A 14,848-nucleotide genomic window follows, 5' to 3' on the forward strand; every position below is an offset into this window, starting at 1 on the left:
CATTATTTACCAATATCACCATCGCGTTTGTATTCTTCGGCAACCTGCTGCATATCCAAGTAAGCCTTTTGAAATTCTTGGAATATCCTGTTTCGGGAAACAAAGTTACGATATTGTTCCAGCATTTGATGCACCTTCTCTTCCGTGCCGTATTTGATGTTCCAACCTTTCAGCTTGGTCTCGACGAGATACAAAAAGGCGATCAGACAGCATTTATGTTCTAAGAACTTTAATCTTAATCTTCTCTTGGCAGCGCGATTCGACAAACTGTCTAATCGCGCAGACATGTTCTCCAATTGTTCAGACTGGATTTGCCGCGCTAATGGCGAGTTTTTGGCGTGCTGGAATTTCTCTGACATGGTCGGTAAATCTAAGAAGAACTTCTTGTGATCTTCCAGTTTGTTTGAAATTATGTTCGCTGTGCTCTCCGTCATTTCCTGTGGTATATCATTATCCGATCGCAAGAGAGCCTCGGCTCTTGCCAACCAGCTGCCAATTTCACCCAATTCTCCTGGTAATGTTGAATCCAACAACCAACACCAATGTAGCATCTAAAGACAAATATAATATTTTCTAAAAAAAGTTGTTACAACGGAAAATTCCGTGTTCGCGCTCATTTAGAAAATCTAAAAGAAAACTTACAAATAGTTCCATTTGCTGCCACAACATTTGTATATCTCTCCAAGAATCCCGCGTAATGCTTATCATGCTGAGTGTATTGACTAAACTTTGCAATTTTTTATATAGAATTAATTTCCGATCAATCTCTGTTTGGAATAGCATATATTCCTGAAAGAAGATACCATCAGATAAATCATATTAAATAAAATTATACAAAATTATATATTGAGGATTAAAGAGCCTTGAAAAAATACCGGATAACTTTGTGGGAAAGAATTGGTTCTGTCAAGTTGTTCGAGATGCCTGACTTTCTTGTTTAGCCAATTAAGAAGACTATCGTATTCTTCTTGTACGACAGCGAAAGAATCAGGAGCTACGTTTCCTGGTTCCGGATATTTGTGCAAAAATTGGGCGACGTATGTCATGATCGATTTTTCATCAGGTTGAGGAACGTCTACATCTTCGGGATCCAACAATCGAGCAATACCTAATTCGTCTTCGGCGATCTGGAAGGCTGTTTCAAGCCGAGTTTTGTTCGATACTTCTCTCATAGCTGCTATATTCACTAAGTTGGCTTTTATGGTATCGATGATAGCTAAGAAGGCATTTCCGTCTCTCCAACTTTCACCGAAATCTCGAACTTGAATATCAATATTCCTGAAGAACAAAGAAGTTTCCAATCCCGACATTGTAAAATCATCAAGAACTCCGCGTGGGTAAATTTATTTGCGTAAAATTCAAAAATCTGATGAAATACTGACTTAGGCAAGGCATTGGTGACCCACTGAAGCAAGGTTTTCCGTGCTCCTTGTTTCCACTTTTCACTACTGATGCGTTTTCTTTCGCTCGCCGCCGAACTCTGAGTGCCGAGGCTTTCCAGACTACTTTGGCTGCCCCAAGTTTGTCCAAGATATTCGAGAGCCCTCGTGTTTTCCTCGATCTACAAAAAATCGATTGATCAAGTCAAGTATGTACAAAATTTTCTCTTTTTCGAGCCTAGAAATAAGATAATCTGGCGTGCGTGAATTAATGAGATGCGCAATATCATGCAAGTGCACTTTGTTTGGTCTTCTTTAGAATATTCAAAATTATTTATATATAATTGATGATCTTACTTTTTTCACTACTCACCCGTTTGCGATCCTTTGATCGTAGCTTGTTTATTAGAACATATAGTTAGCAAAGTGATATAATTACTCTTTTTACAACGAGGATTAATTTATCGGATTTATGTATACGCGAAGTGAGTTGAAAGTATTTTTGATTATATTTGAACCACGTTATCATGAATCAAATTATTTCAAAATAATTTTATCAATTTTTATCGATTATATAATTAACATTTAGAAGTTAATTCGAAATATTCAGTTTGCTAATAAAAATATTGAGTTTATGTATCACAGAATTAATAAAACTTACATATCGCAAGCTTAGAATTTTTTGTGGTCTAGTGTCTTTTGCTTTTATTCAATTCGTGAATCTAATATTGTATCTTAAGATACATTAGATACATTACAAAACGCAAAATTAATCCTCGTGTAATAGTATAAAAAATATGGTGCTGAATCATAGAATATAATACTTTGAATTACGTGATATGTTTTATCATGAGCTACATTTAAGCAGCTACTAATTACAACGGTGCTCTTTTACAATCGTCATTACGTATATTTAGCTAATTAAATATCCGAACGACTATAAATACCTGGAAGTACAGAATGATGGTCCATATTAAGCCCAAAACGACCGGCGGTCGTCCGTCGACCAAATCGGATGAATTAATATTCACTAATTTGATCTGCAAGAGTATCTGCTTGAGCATCAATTTTTTCGCATATTAATTTAAAATAGAATATCTGAGGTATTTACTTTTTTGCTTTGCAAAAATTGCAGCGCGGTGTTGGCATTACTGAGAAAATGCGGTCTCTTTAAATTACGGCCCCTTTCCACGGGCTGAAAGATTACACATGATTTTGACAATTTATTTTAGTAATATTTGTTTCAAATGGTAGCGTATAAATATTTTGTTACCAATTTCTCTCCTGAAAGAACTTCAAGTAACGCAAGAAGGCGCGTTCCGTCTTTCAAGTCCTCGATTAAATCATTGATATGAAGTGTTGGTGCTCTCTGTGCAAGAAAATAATTTATCAAATTATGGTTGATTATATTTATATGATTTAATAAATAATTGTATTATTATAATTATAATAAATAATTATTTATCATCGTCTTTCTAAGATATTAATTTAATCTTTTTCTCGCTATGTTTACTTTAGTAATGTGAGTGAGTTTATTTTTTTTATTATTTAATGAAAAATTTAATACATTACTTTTTAAAAAATAAAAAAAATTGTAATACTTTTTTTCGAGTTTACAACAAAAACATAATTAAATGCAAGTCATTACAAAGATTGACAGATTGATATTTTGACAGTTTGAACATTCAAGAGCTCAATAGTGAATAGTGAATAATTTTATATAATTTTATTCGTTAATTATAAATACATATAGATTTTATATCAAATTTATATTTAAAATACAAAAATGATTAAAAAATGATTATTTTGTTATTTAATTGTCTTCAACTATTTTAAAAATATAATTCTTTAAATTTCGTATCTTGTTATAATTATAATAATTTCATAATTTTTTGACAAAAAATTCCCACTGCAATAAATTGAATTTTCGTTGTTTCTCGATCGTATAAATCTGTAAAACAATATATAGCAAATTTCATTTATTTGTTACTTATTCTTTATTTGACAATATACATTCTTTGTGTCCAAGCGATTATTCTCTACATATAACAACGAATAGGACGCTCGTTTTAACAATTTTGCTACTTTTCATACATGACAAGTGGAGTTTCCGTACTGAGGCAAGTTCTGAAGGATGAGGAAATAGGGGAGTATCGAAACTTGAGAACCAGGTACGGACTAGATCAGACCACGTTCGAGTTTCGATAGCACGATACTAGAGACAGCGTTTTATTACACGTCACGTGAGGATCTAGAGACCCGTTACATAATCTCAAACAAAAAAATAAAAAATAGAATCGACTCATCGATCGGCTTTCGTATATTGTTAAAGTATCTGCCGATGAAAATGTAAACGCGATAAAGTTGTTGAGTCGCGAATCTTTCTTTAGTGTTTCGTAAAGGTGACAAAAATTTATTTTTGACTCACCTTCGACAAATGAGAGTTAATCCAGTTTATGAAAGTTTTCTTCTGCACGCGTTCTTGTTCGTCTGAAAAAAGAAATGCAAAAAATCAGATATTTTTTAAGATTAATTATTATATAAAAGATAGAAAGAAATTATTATATATATATAATATTATATAATTATATTATATCATTATAATTATATGATTAATAAAATATAATATAATTATATAATATAATATATAATATAATTATAATATAATATATAATATAATTATAATATAATATATAATATATATAATATAATTATATAATTATATAATAAAATTATTATATAAAATTATTATATAAAAGATAAATTATTATATAATATAAATTATTATATTATATTAAATTTGTAAAATTTTGGAATTAATCTTCGAAATTGCGGTACATGTTTTTGAGAATGAATATATACACATTATGTAAATATACATAATATGTGTGATCAAGAGAATATGTGAAATAGTGTTCATATATAATTTCTCGACTTTTGTGAACTTGTGACTTTTTGTGAATCGTTGAAATCAATTATAAAGATTATGTGAAATGCATTAGTGTTGTTTTATTTTTAAATCTGGCGTCACTTTTTATCTTCTCACCTATGATTGGATTATATATGTACTATACACGAGATATATGGTACACACGCGATAATAAATTCAACTAGCAGATGTGTGTTATACCTGCAGGTGCATATAATCATGAGACGAACATTAAATTGTCACATAAATTTTTTGTAATATGCAAATATCATTCTCAATACGTTCTGGCTGCAAGAGAAACTAATTGTGTAAAAACCAATAGGCGAATATAGATTACGCTTTTTGATTATGCAATAAAGCGCTTTTAAATCTTTTATTTTTCAAATACGATTTTTTTACATTTTAGTTACAAATAATTTTTTAAATGTAAATTTTTTTACATTTTACTTAATTTATTAAAATAATTTTTATCTACGTTTCTTCATGATAAATTATTAAGTTTCACGTTTAATAAGTATCTCGTCTATTTTTAATAATAATATTTATCTTCAAAAGAGTAATTGTTTTCTTACGTATAAAAAATTAATTATTTTTGTAAGTATAAAAAAGAATAATGTTTTACAATAAAGATATTTGTAGCTATAAAATTTAATATGTGCAATTTAAATTATGATTTCTTTTTTCCGCCAACACATGCGTGTGCGAAATGATACATAATAATTCGCAGAAGTAAAAATCTGTCGTTCCCAAAATAAAATGGCGTTTGATGTCATCAACACCCTGTGCCTTGTAAAACAGTGCTTTTTTTCATCGAGCCTTTAGCCTCATCATACATTATATCTTCACGTAGCAATTATTTTGCGGATTCACGCATCAACGCGCAACTCATTTTATGCGCGACTGTAATAAGCAAAACTGACAATTAACGAAAATGTGTCGTCTGACGCAATTTTTCTTCATTTATGAATTAGCAAATCTTTCACAATTCTTGGTTTTATTTATTTACTTTCTCGCTCGGATGACTTACCATATATAAATATGACACATTTTTTAATTTTTTATTTATAAGCTGTCTAGAAAAATGTAAAAGTCAATATACGACTTTAAGAAATTTGCAGTTCAGAAAAATACTTAAGAAAATAGTAAAAGAGCATTTGTTTTCGAATTTAAGCTGAAACATTTTGCTTTACGAAATTTTTTTTTCATAAGATTAACGAGAATGCATAATCTCAAACGCGCACACATACATACATAAATGTATAGATAACAAAAAGTTTCAAAAATGAGCTATTAAGGTTTCTATGTTTTTCATTGTAATCATATTGAATTACCCAGACGGTACACAATATTTATGATAAAGATTCATAAATATTTATCAATATATATTTTTTCAAATATTATATAAATATTTTAAAAATGTTTTATAACAACCTTTGTTTAATATATTATTAAAACATAAATTAAATATTTTATATAATATTTATGGCATGTAAAGATAAATATTTATAGTAATTATTTTGTAAATATTTTTTAACTAAATTGTTAGTTTTTTCATTTATCGCTATGTGATGTATCTCTCTCGTCGTGAAAATTATATAAGACTGGCAAAAACAGAAATTAAGAAAATTAATATATTTTTGAGTTACATTTTGCAACAGAATGTCTTTTAACAAATAAATTTACGTATGTATCGATGTTTACATAAATTTATTTGTTAAACTACTCTGTTGCCTAAGTATATTCAGTGTATATTATAATTTTATATTCTATTTTAAAATAAATGTCTAATGTTACTTATAAACATTTTTAACTTTTTATAAATGGCTAATAGAATTTGGAAAAACACAAAAACATCTAATCGACCAAATTTTAGATTAAACTATATCAACCAATTGTTTTGATTAAAAAATCGTTGATTGTCTTTTTAACTCATGATTTCTTACTGAGTATTTATTAAAGAAAATATAAATTTAAAAAATCTGTATCATAATGATTTAATAAATATATTTATAATCGTAAATATTTTTTGATATTTATGATAAATATTTATGATTTATTAAATCTAAAATTCCAAAAACGTTTATAAAATATTTATGATAAATATTTATAAAATATTGAAATAATTATTATAAATATTCTATAAACATTTTATAAATATTCTGTGCTGTCTGGGGTATAGATAACAAGAAGTTTAAAAAATGAGTTATTAAGGTTTCTGTGTCTTTCATTGCAATCATATTGAATTATCATATCAAAAGCAAAGAATTATATGATATTTTTCTTGCAAAATACATTAAAAAAAATTAGCTGCAATCAATCTTATTTAAAAATACGGGTTAGTAAAATATGTATAGAAAATTTCTTTTTTGTTGTTTTACATTAATAAATGCATGTATACTTTATCTATATATGTACTAGATTTTTAATGTAAATCTTACGATTGATCAAGACTTATTATTTATTAATTCATAAATGAAAAAGAGTTTACATATTTTATTCATCTATATTATCATATATGCATTCACAATAAGTTAATTTCGATGTAGTTCGCAAGAATAAAACTTACATAATTTCTTACTTATGACGTTATAATTCAATATGATGTCAATAAGACATTAAGAATTTTAAATTACAAAATTCGTTTTTCTCAAATTTTATGACCATTTTAAAATTAATGTAAAAAATATAAATATAAAAGTTCAAATAAGTTATAATTAAGTTCACATAAATAATAATTAAAAATATATATTTTTGACAAACTAAAATTTGGGAAAGAAAATAGATTAGATAATAAATTGTTATAAAATAGATTAAATTATATTACTTAGACAACGATACAAATTTTAATTTCATCTATTTGCCAGGATATAATATAACAAAAATTGAAAATATAATATAAATAACATAATAAGTATATTAATTTTCCTTGATAATTTTCCTGACTTTATAAATTGACTAAAGAAATTCTAATTAGAAAATCTCTCTCTCTCTCTCTCTCTCTCTCTCTCTCTCTCTTTCGGATAATTTTGGAACTTTATATAGAATTATAAAAAATGTATATATTAGTGTAATGTATTATAAATAAATTAATTTGTCCCAGAAATAAATATTTTTATCGGCTCTCAATATAAATAATATAAGTATGCTGTCTTCTAAGCTGGGCAATAGAGCCAAGGAAACGAAACAAAAAATTAATTAAACGGAACTGTATCTCAATTTGAGATCCCAAAGTTCCACATATAAATTAATTTCGAAACTTACATATGGAGAAATAAGCGAGAAAAATATAGGTCCGAAAAGTCGCTGAAGCGGGAATCGAACCCGCGTCTTTCACTTTCCGGGCGACTGCTCTTACCAAGCTCGCTTATTTCTCCATATGTAAGTTTCGAAATTAATTTATATGTGGAACTTTGGGATCTCAAATTGAGATACAGTTCCGTTTAATTAATTTTTCGTTTCGTTTCCTTGGCTCTATTGCCCAGCTTAGAAGACAGCATACTTATATTATTTATATTGAGAGCCGATAAAAATATTTATTTCTGAGTTTATTCACGCCTTGGGCTAATCACGGCGGTATTTACTAACATCTACTAAAAAGGCAAATGAAAAATATAGGATCGAAAGGGTCTGAATAGCTTAGTTGGTAAGAGCAGTCGCACGGAAAGTGAAAGACGCGGGTTCGATTCCCGCTTCAGCGACTTTTCGGACCTATATTTTTCTCGCTTATTTCTCCATATGTAAGTTTCGAAATTAATTTATATGTGGAACTTTGGGATCTCAAATTGAGATACAGTTCCGTTTAATTAATTTTTCGTTTCGTTTCCTTGGCTCTATTGCCCAGCTTAGAAGACAGCATACTTATATTAAATTAATTTGTATATTATAAAATTAATAAAATCTAAAGAATAATGCAAAAAGGGTGCATTTTAATAACAATGTGGACTTCATAGAATCTATCGAGGCGTATGTGATAGCGGTTTAGAGAAACACTGACTTATTGAACTTTAGCGATATGCTTGAAGAATGATATGTTTGGGAAATTATAAATAGAAATTATATACTATCATTAGTCTTTATTTATTGCTTAATTTATGAGAACTATTTGATAGCGAGCTGTAGGCGAAGTTGAAAACTATGTTGTATTACAGGTCGCAGTATAAGTTAGATCATTCATCTTTCGCATATATTTACTCGCCGAACGATCGTAACCGTGACACTCACGAATGATGTAATATATGGTAATGGGAATGCGTAAAAATATTCTTTTCAGTATTAGAAAGAGCTCTTGCACGTCAGCTAATCAATTTTTCGCTCTTATGGTCAAACTGTAAATCGATTGGATATCGCGTCCCGCACACCAGACGCGTCAGCCAATCAGCAGCTCGCTCTTACGGACAAACGGTAAATCGATTGGATCGTATCTTCCTACGCGTGACGCGTTGACGCATCCTGCGCAGGAGCCCTTAGTATAAGATTGTATGCGTGTGAAGGGATATAGAATATTTTTTCACGCATTCTCATTACGATTCAGTGTCATGGTTACGGTCGTTCGGCGAGTAAACACACGAGACACAGTGCCTACATAATGAATGCCGATTACACAATTTCCTCCGCTGCCTGCGGGGTTATGTTACCTTGAATTATGATGTTAAAAGCGAGAATTTGGCAAGAAACTTGTTTCGCATGCAGACATAATTAACATAGATTAACGCATGCGTGACCAATACATTTTATCATTGTCCCACAAATATTTTATTGTAAATAAAGTTTTGTTAATAATAAATAATCATGTTCTTTCAAACATTTTTCTTAATATTTAATTTTTAAACGTTATTACTCAGACAGCACACAATATTTATGATAAAGATTTATAAATATTTATGACAATATATATTTTTCAAATATTATGTAAATATTTAAAAAATGTTTTATAAAAACCTTTATTTAACATATTACTAAAACATAAATTAAATATTTCATATAATATTTATGGTATGTAAAAATTAATATTTATAGTAATTATTTTGTAAATGTTTTAACTAAATTATTAGTTCTTTCATTTATCGTTATGCGACGTATCTTACTCGTATTTAATTTTCGTCGTGAGAATTATATAAGGCTGGCAAAACGAAAATTAATAAAATTAAAAATGTCATAAAATTTCTATTTTTGAACTGCATTTAACAAATAAATTTATGTATATATCGATGTGTATGTGTAAATTTATTTGTTTAATTACTCTATTGCCTAAGTATATTCGATGTATATTATAATTTTATATTTTATTTTAAAGAAAATATAAATTTTATAAAATCTGTATTATAATGATTTAATAAATAATTTATAATATTTACCATAATATTTATTCAGTCTCTCATAACTCGTCTAAGAGTCTTGACGTGTTGTCAAACCGACACTATGTTTGTTTTTGACACCTTAAAATTATAATTTTATTTTTATTTTCACAAATCACTTGATAAGGACTCAAAGAAGGGTCGAAACGTTGTGATTTAATAAATAATATTTGCCAGTACGGTCGAGAGAAGAGTGTTACTTTTATAATATTTATTGTTTATATTTTATGATATTTATGATAAATATTTATGATCTATTGAACCTAAGACTTCAACAACATTTATAACATATTTATGATAAATATTTATAAAATATTAAAATAAATATTACAGATATTCTATAAATATTCTGTGCTGTCTGGGTAAAGTTTAGAAAGTCTTATTAAAACTTAGAAAAATAATTATTATTTGATTATATTTATTATTTAGGTTTAAGAATCAATGTCAAAATTTATAAGTTTAAAATAATGAAATAAATATAAATCTCAAAATTGAAAAATGTTTGGATTTTTACAACAATTTATGTATAAATTTTTACAATAAATTCATATTTAGCTACTTGAAAAATTTATTTAAATTTAAATAAATTTTATTGAAAACTATTTGATAAATTATCAATAATTTAATTTGTAATTTTGCAGTAGTTGAGCCCATATTTAACCATGAATATCTTATTAACTATAGTTAACTCAAAACATTTCTTTCAAGAGTTGAAAATCCTGATAACTTAATGCAGAAAGAAAGTCCTAAATATTAATTTTGATTGTAGTAAAACTTCTGCAACACGTTGCATATCGTAACACACTATATAACATAACAAAATATTTATTTAAAATAATTATTTTTTAATTTCTTACAATTTTAATTGCAAATTTCTCAAAATTACAACATGATAAAAATCAATTTGTCAAACAAAATATTCAACATCAAAGACTTTGGAAAACGTCTTAGTTTCTTTGTGTTCGAAAAAGAATTATTTTTTATTGAACAGTAAATGCTGTCAACACTGTCAAATTTGACAATAATAATATGAAATTATTAAAAGTCATTTTAACTGAAAAAAAAACATAAATATATTATAAATTTTTTAAATTTTAACGTCAAATTTCTTGAAATAAAAATAAGTTTCAAGAAAATGTTATTTGACGTTTTTGATTTATTTTTGTACAGAAAATTGTCATTTTTTTTTATTGTGTTATGTTTTGCGACTGTATGATGAATAAGACAGATGCATCTTTATTATAAGCAGAAACACGCGACATATTGATTATGTAAGTTTAATTTCAGTCGACCCTATATCGAATGTCGTGATTCCTGGTTTCCGTGACAATTCAGAATGGCAAAGTACTCGTGCATTTCACGTGTTCGTCCGAATAAACTTTGAAAAAGATAGTCAAAGGCTAAAGGCAATATATTAATAGGTCTCATTATACGGCGTCATGGAAGATAATTGCGGTTGTAAAAATCAACATGACAGCAAAAAAATTTTAGGCATTATATATTTGACAAAAAAATATATATAAAAATGAAAAAACATACCATAGTTTTATAACTCGTACTTTAATTTTATGACTTATATATTTTTGGACAAACTTGAATAAAATTGAAAGCTGTTTACGAGAAGAAATTTAAAATATTAAATAGATAACAAAATCATATTTTCGATTAATTTTAGTAGAGTTTTATCTTGATAGAATATTAATTTATTTTTTTGATTTATATATTTGTATTAATTTGTTAGTTGATCTATTTATATTAATATTATTTGAATTAATTAATGAGAGGCTCGTATAATTTAACAAAATTAAACAAATCATATATAGTAGGCCAACTGAACGAGCAAATAAATAAGGTGTAAAAATTTTTATTAATAGTTAAATAATTAAATTAACATTCCGTTACAGAATCGATATAAATTGTAAACGTTTCGACTGCACTACAGTCTTTATCAATACATAAAAGTTGAATATTAAAATACAAAGTTAAATGTTAAAAATACAAAGTTAGTTAAATATTAAAATATAAAATTGAAACGATTCTTCGCTGTTGACCAATAGATATGCAAGGCGATTGGTCTGAGATGCCAAGTTATGCGACATTTGAGCATGCTACGGATATAATACGCGAATTAAATCAATGTCAGAGAAAGTTAAAAAATCTTTCAACTTACATTATCGTTTTAACAAGTCCTTTTCCCCGATATTTCAAGTGTGTGTTGCGAAGTCTGAATACCAAATGTCAAAATAGAGAGCGTGATGTATTTATTTATTACCAATGTTTTTTCTAAATTATGATTCAGCAAATTTTTTAAGTATGTCAAAATAACTACTGTCTAACAATTCGGTGTCTGTATTTAAATTAATTCCATTTTTCTGTTCTTTAATGTGGATCATTTCAGATATTAGTCTTTTATGGTAGTTTTTTTCGTGATCCATAATTTTAATATTGTCCCAGTCAAATGTATGTTGTTCGTTTAAAATGTGTTCTGTGACAACCGAATGTCTAGCAGAGTCTAGTTTAATATTATTTTTATGTTCTTTAAGTCTCGTTCCTAACTGTCTTTTTGTCTGTCCGACATATGTGGCGTCGCAATCGTTGCAATTCAATTTATAAATAACATTAGAATTCGTGGGGCAATTATTTTTGTCCTTTTGAACTTTTATGAAGTCATTCAATTTTTTAATGCAACGATATCCTACCACTACGTCAGGTCTTCTTATTGCTGAAGCAACTTTCTCAGATATTGATTCTATATATGGTATGACAAAATATTTAATGTTAGTATTAGTATTATTAGTATCTGTTATATTGTTATTATTAGGCTTGTCAAATTTCTTAGTTGAGAGATTTTTTAATCTGCGTTTTATTTCTGTGAAAATTAGATCAAGAGGATAACCGTTGGATAGCAAAATGTTAATAGCTTTCTCTATATTTTTTTTGTGAAATTGCGGATGTGATAGTAATAAAGCTCTATCTACCAAGTTATAAATTGTTCCTATTTTATGACAAGTCGGATGATTTGAAAAAAATGAAAGTAATCTACCTGAGAATGTCTTTTTGTGATACCAATCTAAATAAATTTTATTATCTATTACTTTGATCATTATGTCTAAAAAGCTTATACAACGATTATCCTCTTTTTCCAATGTAAATTGTAGTCTATCATTATAATTGTTGAATTCGTTCAAAACATATGTAATATTGTCAGCGGAAGTGCATAAAATAATGTCGTCTACATAACGGAAATAGAAAGTCATTTCGCAATTTAAATTACTAATTACCAATGTTTCCAAGTCCTGCATGACTATATCGGCAATGATCGGAGAAAGTGGGGAACCCATAGGAGTCCCATAAATTTGTTTGTAAGTTATGTTATTAAAAGTGAAAAATGTAGAAGTTAGTATAAATTTTATCATACCTATGAATTCATTTTTGGGAATCTTTGTGTGTGACTCTATAAAATGCCATCTATTATTGATACCGTTTAATGCAAGATCTACGGAAACATTAGTAAATAATGAAACAACGTCCAATGAAACTATTATGTCGGTATCTTGTATTGTTTTCCCTGATAGAGACTTAAAGAACATAAAAATAATATTAAACTAGACTCTGCTAGACATTCGGTTGTCACAGAACACATTTTAAACGAACAACATACATTTGACTGGGACAATATTAAAATTATGGATCACGAAAAAAACTACCATAAAAGACTAATATCTGAAATGATCCACATTAAAGAACAGAAAAATGGAATTAATTTAAATACAGACACCGAATTGTTAGACAGTAGTTATTTTGACATACTTAAAAAATTTGCTGAATCATAATTTAGAAAAAACATTGGTAATAAATAAATACATCACGCTCTCTATTTTGACATTTGGTATTCAGACTTCGCAACACACACTTGAAATATCGGGGAAAAGGACTTGTTAAAACGATAATGTAAGTTGAAAGATTTTTTAACTTTCTCTGACATTGATTTAATTCGCGTATTATATCCGTAGCATGCTCAAATGTCGCATAACTTGGCATCTCAGACCAATCGCCTTGCATATCTATTGGTCAACAGCGAAGAATCGTTTCAATTTTATATTTTAATATTTAACTAACTTTGTATTTTTAACATTTAACTTTGTATTTTAATATTCAACTTTTATGTATTGATAAAGACTGTAGTGCAGTCGAAACGTTTACAATTTATATCGATTCTGTAACGGAATGTTAATTTAATTATTTAACTATTAATAAAAATTTTTACACCTTATTTATTTGCTCGTTCAGTTGGCCTACTATATATGATTTGTTTAATTTTGTTAATATTATTTGATCTATTTATATTTTACTAAAGATAGATGGTAAATTTATTACAGTCTATTATGAAAATTAAGATTACACGTTTGTACATTCCGTATATATGTATAGTTTAATGCTTTCGAAATAGTTAATTATAAAATAAAATACTTATAAAAATTAATTTATGAAATATGCATAATACATTATATAGGAAATATACATAATATTATATACAAAATATAAAAATATATACAAAATGTTATGAAATACACATAATACATGTGAGATGTAATTCATTAATTTTAACTGAAATAATACACATTTATACGAAATAATTGAATATTAAAAAAATTTTTTATATTTTTTCGATTTTTATTTATTATTATTCGCATAATATATTATATATGGTATACAGTTTCTTTGTCTACTAATCAACTTATTTTTACACAAGCCGGGAGATCAACAGCATAGCACGAGTCGATAGAGAAATTTAGAATCAGAATGATCAATTCACAAAAGTCAGATTGTTTTCAACTTTTGCAGTGCTAAATATTACTTGTCGCTGCTTGTTCAGCTGATCATGCGAGAAAGAAATAAACGTTGGTCGTTTAAAGTAACCAGAGACAATCGCGTGCCGTTGTAAAGAATCATGTAAGATAGACATAGCAAATAATACAATCCAAAAAAAAGGAAAACAAAACTAGTAATTTCTCGTAGTTTTTTTTGACGCTGAATACAATTCCGGTTTTCAAATTGCTCTATTATGTCACATTTTAAAGAAAATTGCAGTTGCAATATAAATAGCTATTTTAATATATTTTATCATATTATAACTACATATTATTCTACATATATCATATTATTATATATTATATATTATATAT

The 14,848-nt window shown here is 27.3% G+C and overlaps 1 protein-coding gene across 1 annotated transcript in view; it reads right to left on the bottom strand.

Moving 5' to 3' along the window:
* LOC114943195 (muscle-specific protein 300 kDa-like) overlaps positions 1-14,848 on the bottom strand; it is a 126,039-nt gene that overhangs the window by 96,749 nt on the left and 14,442 nt on the right. The window contains 9 exon segments of the mRNA XM_085489991.1: positions 11-551; positions 643-789; positions 876-1,278; positions 1,383-1,561; positions 1,753-1,776; positions 2,327-2,419; positions 2,491-2,574; positions 2,653-2,748; positions 3,808-3,869. Coding sequence (XP_085346117.1) covers positions 11-551; positions 643-789; positions 876-1,278; positions 1,383-1,561; positions 1,753-1,776; positions 2,327-2,419; positions 2,491-2,574; positions 2,653-2,748; positions 3,808-3,869 — 1,629 coding nt within the window.

This window comes from Nylanderia fulva, unplaced genomic scaffold (assembly GCF_048542155.1).
Source record: "Nylanderia fulva isolate GAGA-0341 unplaced genomic scaffold, ASM4854215v1 Scaffold93, whole genome shotgun sequence".
NCBI lineage: Eukaryota > Metazoa > Arthropoda > Insecta > Hymenoptera > Formicidae > Nylanderia > Nylanderia fulva.